At 33.7% G+C, this 23,620-nt stretch overlaps 1 protein-coding gene across 1 annotated transcript; it reads right to left on the reverse strand.

Moving 5' to 3' along the window:
• Window positions 1-4,810: 4,810 nt before the first annotated feature.
• On the reverse strand, window positions 4,811-22,711 carry LOC120344890 (complement factor B-like). The gene is made up of 20 exons (XM_078112736.1): window positions 22,707-22,711; window positions 22,142-22,269; window positions 20,852-21,121; window positions 20,125-20,367; window positions 19,682-19,825; window positions 18,547-18,669; window positions 17,325-17,516; window positions 16,944-17,129; window positions 16,085-16,315; window positions 15,741-15,884; window positions 15,364-15,513; window positions 15,169-15,242; window positions 13,970-14,126; window positions 13,248-13,393; window positions 12,708-12,808; window positions 11,585-11,693; window positions 10,911-11,103; window positions 10,580-10,724; window positions 6,390-6,534; window positions 4,811-4,966 (listed from the first exon to the last, which is right to left on the reverse strand). Exons 1-20 carry the CDS (start codon window positions 22,709-22,711, stop codon window positions 4,823-4,825), a joined length of 3,030 nt encoding a protein of 1,009 aa, XP_077968862.1. The 3' UTR covers window positions 4,811-4,822.
• Between the last annotated feature and the right edge of the window lie 909 nt (window positions 22,712-23,620).

The following is a 23,620-nucleotide window of genomic DNA, read 5'->3' on the forward strand; positions in this document are numbered from 1 at the left end:
CTAACTGCAGATTGATAGTTTACCGAATTTTACCAAATTTGAGATACAGGAGGGTAATTACAAAATTTTATGACATTTAGGGAGCATTTTTTCTAATCCTCTCTAGGCTGGTTGCAAAAAAACACCCGGCATGAATTATATTGTTTGGCCTTAATATTATTATTTCGTTTTCAGGCATAGCCAACCTAGGTTAATGGATTCCTCATTCGATTTGTAGTTTTTAGTGAAGCCTATTTTATTAGCGTATATTCCCGACCAAAATTATAGACAGCCAGTTAACAATTTAGACTAGCTATTATTCGGACATTATTTAGCTTTGCTAGTTGCCTTAGATAGCCATAACACTAGTCAATTCAGTGACATTAGTGATGTAGCAATATGTAAAAAGTTTTTATGGCTATATTATGCCGAAACAACGCCGAATGCGCTTTTTTGTTTACCTTTCCGCAAATGCGACGCGGGTCACAGATAATGAAGCGGCGGGCCACATGTGGCCCGCGGGCCCGGGATTGAACCACCCTGTAATAGACTATATCTAGTATTAGTTTCATGAAGATCAGATGGAATAAAAGTATTGAAAAACTTTCTCGACTTTTGCGATTCAAATGATACTTTTAATACTAAACATTTCTTTTTGAAAATGGTCTTCTGCATATTATCTATATTAGTCAATTCATTTTCAACTGCTACGGGGAACGTCAGTTCAGATTAAGTAGCTATAGACAATTCGAAGTCAATAAGTCTGATTTTAGTAATAGCATAAATAAATAAAATAAAATATAAAAATATTTAATACAAATCGGTTAATTGATGCACGTAATTATATAACTAAGATCTGATTTATTCAAGATGTCGATGCGAGATAATTGTCCGATTAAATGCGCTGCAACAAAGCTGCTTTAGTCGTGTACTGTATTGTTTATTTATGTTTAGTAATAAAGTCTGGATTACTCTGGTAAGCTTTGTATCGATCGCTTCCTTTTTGAACGTGGCGTGGCGGCAGAGATAATCCTATATCATACACATCAGACACAGGGTGACTCAAACAGTTTTGTCGAAAACTATTCATTTGAGAAATGCAACACTATAACTGCGGCAAATTCCTTATATATATTAGCATGGTGAAGCTGTAAGAATACTTTTCGCTATAAACAACATGAATTGTTGCTCCAATGACATCTTTCAATATTATAATCCAATTGAAATATTTTCATGCCACTCTGACGATTTTCATCAATATCTATGACCGCGTCGCGAATGTGATTTTATTCAATGGGTTAAAGTTTCTTCCGATAGACATTGTTTTTCACGTCACCGCAATAAGAAAAATCAATTAGTGCTATGTCATCGAAGCTGCCTTTTCTTCCAATAAAGCGATTGGGATATCTTGGTTAAAGTGACCTCTTTCTCCAAAGTAATAACATAACGATTAAAAGGTCCAATTCGTGTCCAATAATGTGATTGTGCTCCACCATGATAGAAAGAAAGTTCATTGTAGTTTTGTTAGATTGGAATTGTGCACCACCCATTCAAAAAACGTCATTTCCTCATTGGCAAGTAACGGACATTCACTTTAGAGATTGCAAAATTAGTGTGACTTTAAAACTATTTCTGTAACTAGTAACCCAATATGAATATATATGCTGTCTACAATTAACTCCGGTGAGAATTTTGCTGCAGATTCGTTTCCAATATGGAATTGCAAACGAGGCTTCGAAGAAGTTTCTGCACCATGTAGTTCTGCAGCGGCGTCCGGCCGATTTCTATGCTTCGTTTTAATTAAAGCTAGTGATGAAAAGTTATTTTATTCGCATAAGAAAACCAAACGAAATACAGTTTGGAAATCAGCATTCAAGATACTGAATGCAAGTTGGGATAGTTCGTTGGGGATGGGGATGTGAAAACATACATCCTGGATTCTATATTTCTTTCTCGTCGGTTTTAAATTAGGTTTGGTCGGTCGTAAATAAAACAAAAACAAGTAATAGTTAAGTAATTTTTTTCTGATATGTTCTGCTTTTTTGGTCTATTACATCTGTGCACTTGATAGTCGTTGAGTAGTCATAACACATACATATACAAAGAGATACTATATACTGAAATTATTGTCAAATAACAATGAAATAGGAATGTTCGCACTATTTTATTTCGTAATTTACCTAATATATCAGTCAAATGCATCTCAACGTAGCTGGACAATGTAACCAACATCTGAATCAAAATAAACTTAATATTTTGACAAGCTTCGAAAACAGCATCATAATTGAAACATACAGGAATCAGAAATGGTTACAAAATAATATTACGGTATAATCATAACAAATAGGCCTACCAGTTATTATTGTCAATACCGCTCGGATTACATAGATGGTTGTTCAAAACATTTTGCCTACGAACATTCAAGCAGAATTGCGAGCAAGAACGTTATCGAGTGGGTGAATTAATTGCGTTTTTCTACAATCAAGATCAGCATAAAAGCAGTCATATATCATTTCTCATATTCTATATATGTATACATTAAAGTAGAAAAATTGCATATATACAATAAATTTTTTATTCTATTCAATTAAAGCCATGGCGTCCTTCAAAATCGGTTTTACTGGTTTAAATTCTGTGGATGTTAATAGCTCTATATGTCAATATTTAGTACATTTTTTCGATGTACAATGGTGGTTTGAAAATATTCAGGATTTCGCTTTACCGTTACAAATGCAACTTATCGACGACGTTGTATGTCTTCCGGTTCGTGGCCAAAAATATCCAACAACTGGGAATCAGGTAACATATGTATTTTTATAACATAGTAACAGTTAGAACCAATGGAACGTTGGGGAATTAATCTAATTAATTTTAGTAGTCATGCTTTAAAAATTCTATTACTGTGGAGCAGTCAATAATGTCTCTTACTGAAAAGTCAGTGTGCAATACAGGACAAAAAGTTTAAATCCTGGATAAAATGAGCAACCTAAAATTTATATCAGAATAGGGATGGCGAACCTCTGACCCGCGGGTCACAAGATGACCTAACGTGTTTTCCCGATAAGTAAACCACCACAGCGTCCGTATAATGCTCGTGTCTTATCTGCTAATTTTGACATGCTTGTCTGGTTACCAATCTTGACATAAAACTATTGGTGAAAATAATTTTTGAATGATAATTGTAACTCAATTTTTTTCATATCTTTTTTTATAGTTCCCGGTGATAGGTGTCCTAATATCCAAGTTTACGAAATGGCGAAACGATCGTATTACCGACATGAGCTTGGTATGTTCATCAGTGCATATGTTTTGTTTCGTTGTAAACGTAATAATACGGCAATATGTAATGAAATGTATATTTATGTATTTAGATACAGCAATATGTGTATTCCTATAGCCAAATTGGTAATTGATCCAATTTATTTTTGCCATTTATTACCTTTTTTTTAAAAATGGTTAAGTATAATCTTAGCTCATTGTCAAATCATTTACACAAACGAAGATTTATTATATGCATATTAACTTTTTTTTTCATTAAAAAGCATGTATTCTTAGTCTATCAAATCCTTTTTAACATTTTTATTCCAACGTTAAACAGAAGTCGGATGTCTTTTGTTCACCATCGATCATGAAGATGAAGTGTATGTCAAAAACTATCAAGGTAAAGACAATATAGAAGTTGAATCATGAGAACGACTTGTACTAAAATGCAAAAACTTTAAAAAGAAAGTACCAATTCAATGCATAGGAAAATTGAAATGGGAGCCTGCATACGAATCTGTAGTAACCTGTCCATGATGTCAGAAGTCGGATGACTTTTGTTCGCCATCGATCATGAAGGTGAAGTGTATGTCAAAAACTATCAAAGTAAAGACAATATAGAAGTTGAATCAGGAGAACGACTTGTACTAAAATGCAAAAACTTTAAAAAGAAAGTACCAATTCAATGCATAGGAAAATTGAAATGGGAGCCTGCATACGAATCTGTAGTAACCTGTCCATGATTTTTTCTCTCAGTTAAATATGACCAAATGTTATTGATCAAATTTATGCTTATTCATAAAGAGTTTTAAGCACCCTCGAACAAATATCCATCATAGAATTGGATCAATTGAATAAAGAGAAAAAGCTTGGAGGCAACACGTATAACATTATTGTGATAAATTGCTAGTAAAAAATGGGGAACAATCAAAGTTTGAAGCATTCATTCTTTTTATAACATATTTGTCGTTTCCAAATGATCCGTTTGAAAAAAAATAAAACTTTAAAAATACCATCATTTTTTCAACAGAATAGTTTGTTTTTATTCCCGGGGACAACTCTTATCTTATCGAAGAAGAAAAAAAATATCTGTTATTCAATTTTCCCAAAAATACAATTTGAAAAATACAAATTTAGTCTTTTCACGCATACTAAGCTGATTGTAAAACAATGTTTTGTAGACATAAACTAACGACCCAGAAACCCGAAATATCAATAAAGAAGGATGGTAGTGACTCTAATGCGACTGGGTAAAGTACGATATATATACTAGTAGTGGAATTTTCATCTAAACTCTTTTGGAACCATCATAAATGTCTTACGGTGATTCATATACATGAGGAAGTACGTTTTTGAAAGTCAAGCGCCAAAAGCCAAACATACTGAAAAGCAACTTTTACTCTTAAATGTGTTTTACCTGTACAAGTTTCTTCATCACTTTGACAACATTTATTTTATATTTTATATACATAATCAGCTCGCAATATAGAAGACTCATTTTTTCATATATATAAAATATTTCTTTGCACAAATTCATAAAAGCTTTATTTGTAAATTCAACTTTTGAGAACGAAATATTTTCCTAAACATCAATATTTGCTTCAATCCAAGGAATGTATCTTGCAACATTTGTGTAATATTCCGGATACTTTGACCCACATCCATATCCAAAGCTTACTATGCCTATCTGAACCCAACATGAAGTTCCGGTTTTGATATTTTTTACCTGGAATGTAATATGAACATTTAGTACTGTGAGTGGTTTAGAAGTGAAATATCTAAAGCATCTAAACTTGGTTTATCAGAAGAAAAATAAAATTGAAAGGAGAATGTGTCCTCATAGCTAATTCTTGTTGCGAGTTTGAAATCGATCAGTCCGTTGAATACAAAAAGCAATACTTATCTGACGACAACACCAATGTTGTTGCTTTATAAATATGATTAATACATTTGTTATATATATATATAATTGTTGTGAGTTAGTTGATATAACCTATTGGACACGTGAGTGGACCTATGGATCGTTTTAATATTATGTTGTTGTTATTGTAATTCATCATCATTATCATGAAAAAAATCGCCTTTCTCTTCGAATACTGGACCAATTGCTTTAAAATTGCAATGGTGAAAGATTGATTTTTTTGCTAGAAGGTTATTACTTTTATTTATTCTTATTTTTTCTATGAATCTTATGAGAGCTAATATTTCATCCAAAATTGCGCTAATTACTTTTTTAATAATGGGAACACAATTTTTAATCCGCCAAGCGTGACGGATTCTTCCTACTGGGAACTCGGAAGTTTTTTGAGGGTACCGGTAACGTGAAAGGTAAAGACTGCTTCGCTCTGACCTACGTGTCCATATATTTGAGCATAGCTCTCTTGTTCTATTTTGTTTTCTCTTCGGTGTTAGCACGTCAAAACTGACCTGAATATAACTGAAACCCAAGGGGCCATTTTATTTGGCGCTTATTTCTACTTGGAAACCAGCAATTCTTGTTTTGTTACCACAACATGCGGTCTTTGATCGGTTCTAGACAAGTCTAAATGATCCTTCAGTTAAGCTTAAATGAACCGTAAACGAGTATTTATATTTATATTATGTTTTTTTTTTAAATATTATGATCACACAAATTATCAACAATAATATACATCCGATCTGGCCTATTAATTGATCAACGCAGAATTTCCAGAAAGTTGTAGCATTGAATCAAAGTAGAAATGATTTTGGGGACTTTGCGCAAACATAGACCCTCATTAGTTATTATACAGTCCGCGACCAAAAGCCGGTCCGCGTAGCATTTTTTCCAGTCGGTGATAACTTTTGTTATCTTGTTCTTTTTCTGTCAGCATAAGCGCGTTGTTACGAACTTTTCTGTGTTATGGGCGTTGTAGTCCGTTGTTAAGTTGGTTGTTTGACAAGTATGGACTTGATTGAACTCAGATGCTTTAGATTGTTTCTTAGGCTACGATTCCTCGCAAATACGTTTTGTTACTTATGACAAATGTCTAAAATCTAAAAAACTTACACATACGCGTTTCGATTTACAGTGTTATATGAATATTGCTGTATCTCTGTTATAGATGTGACTTCATTGCCAACAATATTTGAATAGCCAATGTAGCTTATTATGAAAATAACTTGCCTACCTCTCGCACAACAGGTCCGCCGCTATCACCTTTGCAAGCATCAGTTTTCCTATTTCTATTTCCAGACTTGCAGCAAAACATTTTGTCTAGATTGTGGGTCCTGGCATTCACCTCTCTCCGCATCTTTTCGCCCATTTTTTCACAGCTGGAAAATAAAGTTATATGTGTAACGGATTGAGGTCTGCAGAACCCTTTTTATTATGAGAAAAACTTGGATCAAGTTAAAATTAGACGTTTTCCAATTTTTTTTTATTGTCTATTATAAGAACATACAATACAAAAACAGTCAAGATAGCTGATTATTTAATCGGACGTTTTGTACAATTTAAAAAGTCGAAATAAAGCCGTTTGGAAGTATTATCGGCATTTTTATGACCATATTAATATTAATTATTAAATGTTTCCGTTTGTTTATTAAGAATCATTTATCAGATGCGAAAAGAATGTTCAAACAATTAGGACTCCTCCGCAAACAATAAATTATCTCGTTTAGTCTTTGATAAGAGATTCCAATCTATAGTCGACTTTTTTGCGCTTGAGAGATATTAGGCTTACTATATCCGTAACACTGCGACAAAAAATTTTGTTGACCGGAAAGAGTTTACCAAATATTTTAGATCTCCTCGAGAAAAATCCAGAAAACATCTATTTCAAAAATATTTTTTTGTTTAGCTTGAAGTAACACAAAGTCAAGTTTTAATGTTATAACCGCACAAAATGAAATAAAACGTTGAAAAAGAAATCATAATTGAGATGATGATTCAAATGAACAAAGTGTATAATATAAAAACATCCCAGTGGATCAGCGCGCTTCGGTTTCTACAATCTTCCGCATTAACACTTTCGATGCCAAGGACGTATATATACGTCATTTGGCGCCAACCGTTCCGTGCCATCAATGCAAAATGACGTATATATACGTCATTCGAAAAGGAAAAAGTTTAATAGATAGAAGAAGGTCGAGTTCAGGTATTTGCCGTCTTTTTTTTCTTCTCTCTCTCTCTCTTGTTGTCAAGTTGGGGGGAAAGAATGACGTCGTCAGCCAATCGCGTCATTCAAGAAATACCAAGATGGAAGGAGGGTCTGCCATGAAGTAAATTATCAACTTATTTAGCATGGCCGAGGTACATATTAGCCGCAAATTATCATCAAAAATTTGTACGAGACCGACTGACGCCAACACACGGTTTCAACTTTTTACGGTGAAATGATTGAAAGGTGTGAGGAGAGATGATAATATTATCAATCATGTTACGAAGATGTAGAAAAACATTACTAAACCGGGAAATAATTCGAATATTTTTATATGCATGATCGTCGTCTTATTGGCAGGACGATGAAATGATTCAAAATGTTGGTATTTTTGAACGTTTTTTTAATTTTTTATCATTTTTGGGTAACGGATTGACGGACATCTGCAACGAAAGCAAATTTTATCGTCCTGAGAGGTGAAATGTTACATTTTGAAATAATAAAGTGAGAAATTGATATTATTCGGAACATATATTTTTCTACTTGTCAGTGAGATATGATCCGAGATATAGTAATTTAGTGGGAAATATATTACCAATAACACAGTGCCCCTCGTATGCTTTCAGCTCATATTGAATTACTTCCGTAGCTATTGTATAACCATAATTATAGCAAAATATGCAATCCTACGACTTTGTGTCGGATGAACAAGTTCAATAAGCAGCCATGGCGTACTGATTACGTAGCTACGCAATAGCGATCACAAGTCTGGCGCCACGAAGACGGGACTACGTGCAGTCGAGACGACTTGCGTAGCAAATTGCGTGAGATGACAATTTCGGAAAATCGTGTTCTTGACAGATCAACTGACGAATTTCGATGAAGCTTTAAACCTTTTTATTATGTCAACTTAGAGACACCGGATGCGTATAATGAATATTGAAATTGCATTTGGAAATACTTCATTTGCACGCCAATATTAGTTCAAATATCCACACAAATAAGTATTTGCTCGCTATAAATACCAGATTGAATGAAATGTTTGCCGAGGCAAGTAAAGACTTCGAATTTCATCGTTTACTGACTGAACCCACCAAATCTGGAAGCGCCCGACGAAAACTCAGGAGCAATACTAAGATACAAACGCACCTGAAATGTATTACGCATGTTTCGGTATTATCCGACACATCAGTCGTAGGTGAAAGAACTCACCTACACATGCGTATCTTGTCGGAATTGCTCTCTCATGCTATTATAACATAAGTTGGAGATAACTTGTCTTGATCTCTCATTGCGATAAAGATTCAATTCGAACATTTTATTCAGCAATCAGAATCATTTTATTATACGAAAATATCAAATTCGAACAAAGAAAACAAAATCGTTTACTAGCATAAAAATATATCCTTCAATCGCTATATATTCCAATAACATTAATAATGGCCAATTATTGTCACTCACAAGGATAACATATTGCAAAATAAACAAAGTAGTCACATTGCATATTCATACAACTGTAACACATATGTATCTCTATGACCTCGTCACCATTACAATACGTCGAAAGTATTGAAATCGGCCTCTTATCTTGCCATAGTAGTGCGAGTGATTCAACAACTGGATACATTTTCAATGTAAAAATAGATTATGGTAATCCAAACTTGGAACAACTTCCACCCGGCGTCACAAAAACTTCGAATTTAGTTTTGCAACTAATGGAAAGTCATCTGGATAGAGGATATCACGTATTTGTTGATAGGTATGTTGTTTATTCGGTATTGATAAGACAAATTAGATAATTTACGTCTCGGCGCCATACTGCGAAAGTCATCTGGATAGAGGATATCACGTATTTGTTGATAGGTATGTTGATTATTCGGTATTGATAAGACAAATTAGATAATTTACGTCTCGGCGCCATACTGCGTTCTATTTTAGATAACGAATCATTGTCGGATATATCAATCAATTGCATAAACTGTTTTATCACAACCAATTTTTAATAATATTCATTTTTAATTTAGACTCTATAACTCTGTCGCATTAGCCGAGGAATTGCAACGAAGGAAAACATCGATAACGGGAACAGTCATGGCAAACCGGAAGGGACTTCCAGCAGAAATAAAAACAAAACTAAAGAAAGGGGAAATCATCTCACTACGGAAAGGACAATTACTCGCACTACTATGGCAAGATAAGAGGCCGATTTCAATACTTTCGACGTATTGTAATGGTGACGAGGTCATAGAGATACATATGTGTTACAGTTGTATGAATATGCAATGTGACTACTTTGTTTATTTTGCAATATGTTATCCTTGTGAGTGACAATAATTGGCCATTATTAATGTTATTGGAATATATAGCGAATGAAGGATATATTTTTATGCTAGTAAACGATTTTGTTTTCTTTGTACAAATTTGATATTTTCGTATAATAAAATGATTCTGATTGCTGAATAAAATGTTCGAATTGAATCTTTATCGCAATGAGAGATCAAGACAAGTTATCATCAACTTATGTTATAATAGCATGAGAGAGCAATTCCGACAAGATACGCGTGTGTAGGTGAGTTCTTTCACCTACGACTGAAGTGTCGGAATGAACGATAACTGATGACATCGCTTGGTTCGCTCCTTTCCCGATGAATCAAAAACTAAATACGAGAGAGAATGAATAGGAGAGAACTCTCTCGTTTTCACCTCGGCACGGAACGGTAAAATTGAAAAAACTGATCTTGGCATCGAAAGTGTTAATCGAGAAACTTATCAAGCACTACCGCGTTTCAAGAATCCTTATTCAAAGGGGTCATTTGTCTGTAGGTAACAAATCACTCAAAACGATCTGGTGAATGACAAACTTTAGTTTTGAAGTCCAGTGATATATGATGCACAGTGATGCTGCTGATGCGATGGTAAGACTTCATATTGTGTTTCAGGTGAAGTGAAGTAAATAGAATTTATCTGCATCCAGTCTATACATACTAGGGTACCACCTAAGATTGAGTTTCAGGTACCTGCTGCGCTGTGGGTCCACAAGACTGACTCACAATGTTGGCTTTTATGGTCCCCATTGTTATATTAGATATTGAAAACCGTGACAAACAATCAAAACCATGACATCCTCACCCAGAAAATGCACACAATTTCGTTGACAAAAGTACAAACCCTTGATCGGACGTTGAATAACATATTCATTTAAAAAAGGAATTACTCACATGCTTTTATTTTGTATTTGTAGCAAAGCTTGTAGTAGTTTTTGTGATACGTTCAAGTCTGCTTTTTTTATACCAGTATCACTCTGGTTCATATGTCCAAATCCAGTTGCGACAACTTTTGCGTTATTGTCAAGTAGTAGTTCCTCTATTAAATATAATACATGAACAGTTATCCAAATAACGATCAAACTCGTTTTACCAGATTCAACATTTTAACTACAGATATGATAACGATATTGTCCCATAAATGTTTTATGTAATTTGATTTTCAAAAAACTCGCGCGTTTGACTTACTTAATTAAATAGGCCCAATTAAAAAAAATAGTGAAACCTTCTTTCAAACATTTTTGTTCTGAGGTCATTTTGTCGTTTATCAATGGTACTCCATTTTCATCCACCAATTGCTCTTTTTTCAAGCATGTTCCATTGAAAGGTAGACATATGGGACGAATGTGGTATCCAAATGTTAACTGATTGACCATGGTGGGCTTCATGTTTGAATCAAACTCGAATCCGATTTTCATCTGGTAAGTAAATAATTTTACATTATAGGATTTTTTATTGAGAATAATCCCACTCATAAAATTTTTATTGACGATTTTCTCGAGACATCGCCGAGTCGACTCGTGCTATTCTATTGTCATGTACTATTACTACTCTTTTTATTTGTTTTTTCTATTCATTTGTTTTTTCTATCGAAAGGTGCTATAGACTCGACGACAGATCATTCCGTCCTTCACAGCACCTGCCATTTCAATATTTATTTATTACAGATATTTTGTTGTTGATTGTTTGATTTTTGAAGTGACAAATAAAATAACTCTAACTCACTCTCTGACTCTATATAACTGATTTCCACATATTCCGAGTTATCAGAGAAATGTTATATTTTTAATACTTTTTTTATGAATTTTAAAAATCAGTACCATTAACTCATTGTTTTAATGGTTCTTTGATAACTGGACGCATAATTTATAGACCTTATAGCACTACGTGATTTCTTACTAAAGCAATGTCGTGTTCAAAATTTTCCTCGCCAACATATCCTTCGTGGGGAATATACTCGGCAATTCCATACATTCTGATTGTAGATTTAATTCTACGCTGTCCATACCTGAATGATTTATATTTTATAATTATGTGAAAGTGTAATGACATAAAGTGAGTTTAAACCTAGTTAATATGATATTTTGTGATATTTTACGTGGGTAGCAATCGTCTTTGAAGTAATATACAACCGAGTATAGAAGATGTTGTTATTGCTGAAAAACCATTCAAATACATTATCGTGTCACTACGTGTCAACCCTGTTGCCCAGAAACCAGCGCCAATAATTGAAAATATGAGAATTTCAATACTGAACATTGGAATCCAATAACAAAAATAAACTTGGCTAAATCGTTGTTGTTGTTGTTGTTGGTTTATTCGCGAAAGAATCAATTTTTCTTGGGCTACTATTCTAATCTATATTAAATGTTGATTTGATGTGATACTGACACCACGTGGATTTATTGTTGAATAATTATAACGACTGCATGCTTAAAAATTGATTGTGACATGTTATCTATCGGTGCATTGCCCGCTTGTTTACTTAGTATTCATTTAAGCAGCTTGATGAAGTGATTCATAGATCTTTAATTGAATTTGCGTGGCATTTTGTCCACATGTTTAGTTTCAATAATATTTGTATACATATATATATATTTATATAAGCTACTGATATAGCATATCGCATAAAATGCATATAAAAACAATTACATTTAATGAAAAAACAAGCCAAGTTGTATCAAAAGATTTAAGCAGAAGAAATGAAAACTAATTGTGCACTGAAATATTGTAAAGATAATCCTGAAACAGAATTAAAGACGTGATTTGAACCAGTTCCTATTGGCAATTTTAAATCGATGGTCCAATCTGAAGTTACTCTTTTTTTCTGAGATTTCTGCGGTAAAGTGAAATACCTTAGCAATACAAATATAGTAGTAGCGGTAGGCGCTCAGCGTTAAATAAATTACCCGATATATGAGTTATTCGAAGTATTTAGGTTTCCGATCTGAGTAACAAGATAAAAATCACATGAGACACAGGTTTAAATATCTTACCAACAGATATCACATAAGCCTCCAACCAATTATGGATCTGCGATTGCATACCAAGTAAGTGAGCTGCCGTTAGTATCCAGTTTCTATTCAAAATTGAACCTCCGCCCAACATTCCTTTCTGCAATGTCTTAAATAAAAAGCAATATTATTAACCGATTACAAAGGATTTTGCAGAAAGTTCAAACATCCATATCAATTGAATAAAATGCTGTTTGATATAGCTTGATTGATTTATACTACGATAATTAAAATTTACAGTCAAGCAAAATACAAAATTTTACAAGCAAATTTCGAACTAAAGCCTTACCATTAATAACCCAAAAGATCAGAGACACCAATCACAGACGTCGAGAATCGGTAAGCCGGACTCAAATGTTACAATTTGCATGAATGAAAATTCTTGTTAGAAGAGAAATAAATATATTAATCATAATATTCATTATTTTCGCATTGCCACGATTCATTGTTTTATTGTTATTTTTTTATCTTAACACTTATACAGGTGACTACGCAATGTCGTTTGTTAAGTGCTAATTAATACATATGCAAAATATCTTTCATCTAACCGTCTCCGGTGTTTGTGATTTTTCAGTAATCAAAGCTTGCCAGGGCCAGGCATTCTCGGCCGCCTGTTCACTGCCTGTTGATCTTGCTAAACTAGCTTGTTGTTTTATGCTTTTAACGTCACCAGCTTGGCCACATTTCATAAAATCTGTAAAATTATAATTTTTAAAATAAAAAAATTAGCTGCTTTAGCTGAATTAAATAATTTTACTAATTATTGGCCAAATTTTAAAAACAAAAGCAAAATGAACTTTTGTCAAGCATTACTATTAAAATTCAACAAAAAAAAAACTCGGGGCTCCCGACGTATGCGAACCAAGATGGCGGACATCGGAATGTAATATGTGTACTAGGTTAGGGTTCGGCCATAATTTTAGGTATAAATACTACGGGAGGCTCTAGACTAGTCTTCGACTGATAATAGGACTAAAATAAGGAAAATTGGAAAAAAATTATCGCCTAACCCTAACCTGTTACCCATGTTACGTTCCGATGTCCGCCATCTTGGTTCGCATACTTCGGGAGCACCAAAAACTCTTTAGTTTTAATATAAGTTCTGTAAAAAATTAAATCGTGCCAGAAACATGTACTTTGCGGATCTACTGTTGAATGAATGATACGTGGATATAGAGTACATAGTTTACAGTTTCAATATAATTTTTTTTTGAATGAACAGACTTACTAATCTGAAATCAACTGAAAACAATAATAAGTTGATTTTTACCCAATTTTACATCAGTGACTTTATCAAGATAACTTGAAAGTTGATAGTAATCTTTTGTATAAATATAGTTGTCTCCACTTTTTGACGAGAGTCCAACTAATTCTTTTTGACTTTTACCATCATCTTTACAATCATGACATGCGGTTATGCTGTAAAACTGGAAAAATGAAATAAGACTTCTATTTATGAAAATTTAATAGTAACAATAGAAAAATGTTCGGCGCTTTCGTAGTATGTGCACCAAGATGGCACACAACCTGAACCCTAATCTGGTACACCTACTGTGTTTAGGGTGTGCGCCATCTTGGTCACATACTAAAGGAGCACCAAATGTTCATCTAACAAAAATAATTTTGGATTACTTCGAACACACCAGATGATAACACATAGATACTCAAACAACCTCTTGAATTGTAATTTACATAAAGGAGTTGGTTTTAAGTGAGTAGTTTGTTGTTAAATCTGACCAGGTTTCAATATAATTTGATGAAACTTGTGGGCATGTATTTCCTAATCACAGCTGTTTTACGGCGTTCGTTTTTAGTACCTTGAGCGAAAGCACATGTCGGTTGTATGACTTTTACTTGCAGAACGTGCTTACAGTGTTAGTGCTAATAACTAGAGCTGTAAATTTCGAATCAAATATTCGAATCGAATAGTAAATTATTCGAATCGGTTCAGAGCAAAATTTCGAATCGCCGCCATCTTTTTTTTTCTATTCGCCATGGTCGAGGTAAATTTGTCAATTTTTTCCTATTGAAGCCATATTTTTTCAATATAATTCTGACATATGACTATTTTACTGTAGTGAGTTATTGATGAAAACGTGTTTTTTATTGTGTGGGAACGCTCAGCAATCTGCCAGAGTGATGTATTCTGTGTTTTCAGTTATTTATGTGTCTAAAGGAGCTAATAGAATAGGAAAGTTACATACTATTTTATATTTTTCAAGTATTCGACATTCGATTCGATTCGAAAAAAATATTCGATTCGATACTGAAATCATCAGGTATTCGAAAATACCCATCCTTAGTAATAACACAAAAAAGGTGTTGCGGATGAGTCATAATTTGAAGTTTTTTGCGCCAATTGTTTATGATTGGGCATTCTTGCTGTTCAATCGCCACCCTCGGTTTGCACATTTTCCCACTAGTACATGAAGTTAATTTGCGGACTACTGCTGGAGACCTTGATAATACCTCAATATTTGGTTTGAACTGCTTTTCTATGTCTTTTCGTTTTAGAACGGGATCAGTTCCTTGCGTGTGTTTACCTGCAAAATACAAGAAGCATGCGTATGTTTTTCTTGAAAATTTATAAGTATACTTTTCCAATTAAATTTTCACTGATACAAAAAGTCATGAAATTAAAATTGATTCATCGTATTGCATTACCGTCAGTGAAAATAAAACAATGTCTTTTATTATTAGCATTTCCCTTCTGCTCTCTCATAAATGACATAACATCTGCGAGTTTTGATAACGCATGGGCAGTTGCTGTTCCAGATCTTGTTTTTGCTTTGTATTCGTTGGCGGGCTTCAAAGCTGAAAGGTAAAAATGTTGGTTTTTAAAAATTGAAAACTTTTTATTTAAATTTTAGATTGCCCTTTTGTAGAAAGAATAAAGGCAGGTCAAAGATTTCGTAACAAATTTGATTCTTTCGGCCCAGATCTCTTCAAAATCTATAGCTATATAAATTGAAATCTTCAAAACCACCCCAATATACTGACTAGCAAAAAATATCGATATTTCCATATAATAATATACGTACCTTCTATGTAAAGTTTGTCTAGTGTTTCTAATATGTATGTTGTGTTCCTCCGTTCATTTCCCTTATTAGTAATATCCAGTACCGTGAAATTTGATGAGGCAAAAACCATTATTCCAAACATTATATTTCTTTGAATCCTTCCATCTGAATTGAAAACCAGAGCAACTATGTTAATGAAATATAATCACAACAACTATAATGTAATTGCACGTGAAAAGTAACGTCACTGAGTAGGCTACAAGGACTTATATTTGGGGATGAGTTATTTTCTTAGTGCTGGATAGAAATACCCTGAAAATACTAAATTTTCTTAATATAGTTTGGATTAGAATTAATTTCTACACAAATCTGATTTACTCGTTTAACAAGTCGTTTTGCAAATTCCATTTTGTATTTGAAATCCTTCGTTCGGTTCAGAACGCTTTGTGAAACATCGAACAAGAAGTAAATCTCTTGTCCTTCATTTATATCGTTGCTGATAGATCGCCCGAGACTTGTTTGTTGATCAGGCAAATTGGCTAACGATCTTGTCAAAGATCTCATCACGTCGTCGGAAGTATGTGGATACCGAGGATCTATAATAGGATAGTATAGGATTCACATATTTATCCCGGGGGAAAGAAAAGCCGATAAGACGGCCTAACCATATGGAGAACCACGGCCTCTCGTTTGGTCGGGTTCCATGTCGGGTATGGAATTAGATAGTTATTTGTTTTCGGAAGCATGGACTTGATAGAAGAGGAAGCCGTAATGATGAATAATAATGATGAAACCAAAATGAAAAAAAATTCTACTATTATGATTGCTATTGAGATTCGTGAATGAAAATGACACACATTATTTCTTTCGTTACCTAAGATTATTATCGCCCATGGTTTTATGAGCCATCCTGAACTATCCTTTTAGGCGTGGATATTTCAATTATGGTTTCCGTACATTTGAACCCACGACAATTGCACCTGCATACTATTGCACCTATGGAAATTTTTTTGTTTCACGGATATTTTAACCCATACTAACCCTAACCCATGGGTTTTAACACCCGCATATAGATTGAACCCGCGGATATACACATGGGTTCAAATGTACGGTCATCTTCAATTATACGTAATTTGTTAAAATAATATGAATATGCATGAGTTGCAATAGATATGACATTTGCTAAGTAGATGTGCAGGATGTATCAGTATGAAAAAATGTTACCAACGCAGGTAGGAGCTATGCCATTTTCAGACCATTCTTTGAACCATAGACATGTTTGTTCTTCATCTCCATATAAAACGTAACCATAATCACATTTAAATCTGACTGTTGACCCGATTGAAAAATCATCTCCTATAAGTCTTCCGTTTATTGGAACTCCGGGATGAGGGCACCTAAGTTCTTTATCTGCAATATTTAATTTACCATTTATACTCAATTATAGGGCTTTCAACCACATACTACATTCAGAGTTAATAAAATTGTAAATTACACTCGATCCAATTTACATGTCTTTATGTCTGTTTACATTGTATGTGATGTATTGTAACAAGTCGCGACCCTGACCGTTTTAGATTAATAAAGCATAAAATTTTTTCTTACCACGTAGATCACAAATTGTCAGTGGTCCACTCCATTTACCATTTCCTAAACAAGTTCTATGTTCTGCTCCAAGCATTTTATCATTTCCATGACATTGGAATCTTATTATTGCTCCCACGTATGTTCCACCGTAAGACCTGATTGATCCACCGGTCTCCTGTATACTCGTGCTAGGATCACCACATTGTACAGCTTAAATATGAGAATATTTTTACTTTGAGAAAAATTCCAAACTTTTAAATATATATTGTGTGAGTGATCAGAAAATCGCGAATCTACTTACTGTGAATATGTTAGAGAATGAAAGTTTACCGTTCTAATCAGCCTATTGTGGTATTGGATGCGTGGCGTTTTACAATTTCAAAGAAGATATATAAAACTCTTAGTTATTTTGAAATTGCATTCCGAGAAGTACCGTAGTATTTTCCGTATCTCTTCTCGTGTTTGGTTTTGTAATGTCGCTCTGAATTATATTTTTACGTTTCAGATATTACTCGAAAGCACACCAGTTGTTTATTGTTGATGTGGGCATGGAAATGCGTTTCCTCTGTCACCTTTCACTCATTTTATTATGAATTGTTGTATTTAACTAATTTTATAACTTGCGGCGAGCAGGCAATGAGCGATCTTTTACAACAACCGTCCGAGAAGTACGTCCACAATGGGATTTCGGGACCAAGCTTAAAAAAACTTGATTGCGCGGCGCTAAGTCAGCTCAGCGTTTCATCATTGCCACATGACCCACGCTTGAAAATAGAGGAGTGTTTTACCAAAATATACATCTTTCTAGATAAGTAGTTGATTCATGCGAGCTTGAGCTGCGAAGTTGAGACGAAAAGCGCGATTCATTCCAATATCTACACCGTCTTGACGTTTATTGATATAACATTGAAATTGCGTGTTATTACCAAACGTCATTTCCGACATCGGGATTAGGAAATTGATTTAAAGCTCGGGATCCAAACCCGAGTTGGAAAAACTAAACAAAACTCAAAGATGTCCTGCCAATAAATACAAATATCTACAAATGGTTTAGTAAACGCATGAAATAAAATCGTTCTTCGGTCCACACGGAATGCTTGAACCACCTTGACATAGATTCATCGAAAAAAATGAATCTCTCTCCACTTTGATAACAAATATAAATTTATATTTTTTTAAGATTACTTTCTATGTATTATATACTGTCCTTTGATAAAATGAACATTGTAACTATACATACGCATGCAAATAGGCTCATTTCCAATCCATAATCCTGATCCGGAACAGTAAAGAGAAGGAGATCCATATGCCATGTAATAACCGTAATCACAAGAATACCTGGCAACTTTACGTATTGCCGATCAAGTATAATTAATGCTGGCATATTCAACAAGGGATGCCTCGCCACACTCAATATCTGAAAAGTGATTTAGGTATCTGAAGAGGTAACATCGGTATTTTTATTCACTCTAAACAATTGTTACTGCCAATTCGCATAAAGCTCGAATATAAGAAGAAAATACTTGTACGGTATATTATTCATGTCTAGAACTATTTAAAAATATTTATATATGAAGTGCTTAGTCTACTATCTTTTGTTTCAAAGGTCACCAGGAGTTGACCCAATTGAAATGACCCAATTAACATTAAATTAAATTAAAAAAATGAAAAAACTTTATTATCGCAACCAACTTCTTTTTATAAAACAACAAAAAAAAAAATTGTGTTCTTCACCGACTAATTAGGTATAGTCTGTCGAATAAATGTGTGTTGGCACAGAGAGAGCTTTTTTGGGAATTCGATTCCGTATAATTTTTTAGACTTTTAGCGCTTACGCTTTACATAAAATTTATTTAGTTATTAAGATATGAATTTTTTAACAAAAAAAATCAGAAAATCGGCCAGCACTACGAATTTCTGATACTGCAGACTGAATGACTCAATATAGAACTTTTCGTTCGAAAGATTTTTTCCCAATGTAGATTGTAGATCAATAAAATGGTCACCTAAAAACATTGTTATGTGGGTATAGAACAGTATTTCCCTTAATGGCATATTATATGGTAGATGATGCCTCATTCTGCACATATGAACAATGAGGACGAGGGTATACAACAGTACAGCAAAAGTTCCGTGGTGAATTCGATGATGTATAAATCTAAACAAACGTCTGAGAATTTTCTGAGAGAAAGGCGCTACAAATCACGCCTCGCGCGTCTCAATAATACAGAGTATGTAATTTGTGGGAAACGAACTGAAATACCAATTATTGACCCATAGATTTCTTGAAACAACGAACAATCATGTCTATGTGAAGAATCCAAATAAAAGTAACTTGAACAGGTACGATTGGCATATATATAAATATTACTCACTTGGGTCAACACAAACTCGGGAACAAGGTCCGTCGCAAAAGCATTCCATTCCCGAGTCACAATCTGCGGTAGTAAAGCATCCACTTCCGCATGTTAAACCATATTTTGATATCAAATTTAGGTCAACTCTCTCAAAGCATGGAACTGAATAATAATTTTACTCAATAATTTATATACCGGGATCGAACGCAGAACGTTTCACTGAGCATCAAATTAATCATTGCAGTAAATTAACATGGAACAATTAAAAACACTACAAATTAGTCCAAAATTATCAAACCCTGCCGTTTTTTATGGTTCTGTATAGACAAATTATTAATCAAATCAGTACCTAGATGAATATTTTTGTATAAAAATTTCCATTATCCATATCCATACGTTATAAATTCATATAACCAGATTTAAACACGAGTGCTGAGAAATATCACACCGGATGAACTTACCAGCACATCGTGCAGTGTGCCTTGACCACGTGTTATTTTTGAGACATTTTGGAGGTTCTCCCGTGAGCATTAAACCTTTCTCACATTTGTAGTCAACTACGTCATTGATGAGAAGAATCAACTTGTTGGAAACTGGCAGCATTGTCCCTTCAAACGGTCTCAAATATCGATAGTATGTTGAATTGTTCACACTTGGAACAGGATCCCGACATGACACATCTAATAAATACGCAGGTAGCATAGCTGTACGATTCCCAGTTTATTTTTAGAGTTTATTTTTAATTTTAATTTTTGCAATTTTAGTACGATTTATGTCGAACTATAAGTTAAAGTTTGATTTTTTTTAATCTCTAAAATTAGGAATATTGATATTTTTGAAATCTATTATGATTCTCTGTTTTTTCTCAGTTGCTAATAATTTATTAGATACTATATAGTAAAATTACTACACTCAGGATAACGATGCATGTTCTATTTTATGAAAATCTCGTAAACTTGCTACAGTGAAAAAATGTAATACAATTGTAATGGGGACATGGCCAATGGACGCCAAAATTTTCGAAGAACAGTCATGGAGAAAAAGGAATGATTTAGCCTGATGTCTATGTTGTGAGTCATGCATTATTACCCTCTCGTTATGAATCAATGATGAAGAAATTTCCGTAAAAAGGTGCGAATTCAATTAATTAAAATAGATAATACTTTTAACCGTTTTATTTTTCATTACACCATAGCTTCATTATAGTGTATATTTTGTATGTACCCACGCACACCGGAATTTCATTGGTCCAACGTCGACGCCCACTGCTTCTCGGTAGCGGACCAACTAAACGTCGTCCAGGTTCACATTTGTAAGTTATCATGTCCCACAAGTAGTAAGGAGGTTCTACTGGATCGACAATCTCTAAGTGTTTAAATCCATTACTCCAAATAGTACGTCTGATGTTCCAGTACACACCGTGCTCAACAGTAGGTGGTTCATCTTCACATATTGAACCTATAATAAAGTATGACATCTGCATTTTAGGAACTACAACTCGCATTTTTCCAAAAAACAAAATTTTTATTATAATTATTATTTTTTTTTTCAATTTTTTCCATTGTTTGCTAGTAAATAAAACGTTTATTACTCGCTTGCCTTTTTGGTCCCAAATAAGGGCAGGTGCAGGCATCCACAGATATACATATGTAAAAGGCTACTACTTATGGGTGAAAACCGAAAATATGGGGCCTCGTTTAAAACAGTAATGTGTTTTTTGTTACTTTATATTTTCTGTTATTCAATCATGTTTGCTTTGTATCTTCGTGGAGTAACTATATTATCCCTCTTTCTATTTCCTATACCTCTAATGTGCATGTATATCTAAATTGGTTGATTTTTGCGTTTTCGTCTTTGTCTGAATCAATTCTTTAATTTTTTGTGCAAATCGTTGTTCTTATTGATGTAATTTGTTTATTTTCTACGATTCTCTAGTCAGATTTTCATACCTTATCACAATAAAACTGACATATTAGCCTGTTCGGAAACTTTTCACCTGATGATAGTTGCGTTCACAAATATAGCAATACAATGACAACTGATCGAGAATCATATGGCATTCCTCGCGTCTATATCTAATGGTTTTTCCAGACTTTTTGGAACATGTCTACTCAATAATACCTACATTGAAATTGATATTATCAACAATATATTTACTCAACAAAATATTTATAGCTTTTAGTTGAAGCAATGTGATGATGCCCTTAAATTTCAAGCACTCACGATGTTTTGTTTTTCACGTTTTGTGTACAAAACTATTTTTCATCCCACATTCACAAATCTTATTCTTGAATTAAACGACAGAAGTTTTTAAAAAACTCTACCTTTGCTCAATTTGCACTAATAAGTTGGTAACTTGGATGACTAAATGAGCTTAAGTGAGTCGTCGTAACTTGGTCTCTAAAATTTTCCATGGTTTGGAAAAGATATAGTTGTGAGTCATTACTTTTTATTTTAAAAATTAATGAAATATCTTACTAGGATTGATGCAACTTAATCCACACTCATCATCGCATACACATTGTTTCAGTAGACCTTTGCATCTCCAAGTCGATGAACAATCTCGCTTGCAATGATATCCGTTTGAAAACAACCAGTCGTCATTTCTTTAGCAAATGGACTTTGCTACATCTAGGAAATATAATATGGTGGTTATAATCCATAGCGCTGCGCCTGTAAGAACGAATATTATACAACCCACAAGTCAATTGTGACAAGTAGTAATGAACGTAATCAACAACAGACTGTAAGACAACCAAACCAGAAATGATTACACGTATAATACAACGCGCTTGCAGAGCGCAAGAAAAGGGGACTAAACACATGTGTGAGATGATTAAAGTGTTTGCTTGTAGTGAGATCTAAGGGTAAATCTAACAAACAAAGTTAAGAGTTTTTTTTTTTTATAGAAAATTTAACGGTATTGAATATTCTAAAATTAGAACACTGGATTCACTATTACGATGCAAAATCAATGACTATTGATTTCGTGAAATAATTTACCACAGTTTGATTCATCTTCACCATGACGACAGTCACTTACTCCATTGCATACCCTGGCTCTTGTTATACAAACGCCGTCATCACACGTAAATCGTCCTTCAGTATCACACATTGATGTTTGGCATGATCCTGCGTTAAAATTTAATGAGGAACAGTGAACTTGAATTTTATTTTTTGAAAGATTGTTTGGTGAGGAGATGATTGTGTGAAATAGTTTTGAAATAATTATTCTACCAATAAAATATTGATAATGATAAATAAAAAACTATGCTTTCAGAAAGAATCATCTGTTGCCAACGAATATGAATATTTTTTTAAAAACAGTTGCTAGATTATTGCATTATTTTGTTCGGCATATGTGAACATGTATTGTCTAAAAAATTTCAGTCTGGCGCAAATAAGCATGGTAATTACAAGCGCCATATCTTATCATAATAATATTAATTCTAATGAAATAATTGAAGAGACTTCGAAAGCGATCGCCTGTCCAATCGCTGCCTAGTGTTTTCTGTTTTGACATAAGGATTCGTTTGGCACTAGGCACGATTGAATTATGTTGATTCGGGTTACTCCAAATGAGACTTAGTTCAGGAATATTACTATTAGAATTAGCCTGTCTTTATGATTGATTTTACAGTCAATGGATTGATTTGATTGGATTTCATCGACGGTTTCATGATCAACTACGGAAATTTTAAGCCTGAAATAGCTGAAAAATCTGGAATGTTATGATTTATAACTCTTTCTACATAAAGGTTGCAAGTTACCCAATAGTAAACTGTTTGGACTTGATGATTAATTACATTTGATAATTTTGTTATACCATTGTACATTGCGTATTTGTTTTTACAACGTTATGTAAAATTTCTTGTGTTCATGAATTTGAATACGATTAACGGGTAGACATAATTAATATTATTTTTACATTTTTAATAATTTGTGCCGATATTGTTT

This window comes from Styela clava, chromosome 5 (genome assembly GCF_964204865.1).
Source record: "Styela clava chromosome 5, kaStyClav1.hap1.2, whole genome shotgun sequence".
Lineage (NCBI taxonomy): Eukaryota > Metazoa > Chordata > Ascidiacea > Stolidobranchia > Styelidae > Styela > Styela clava.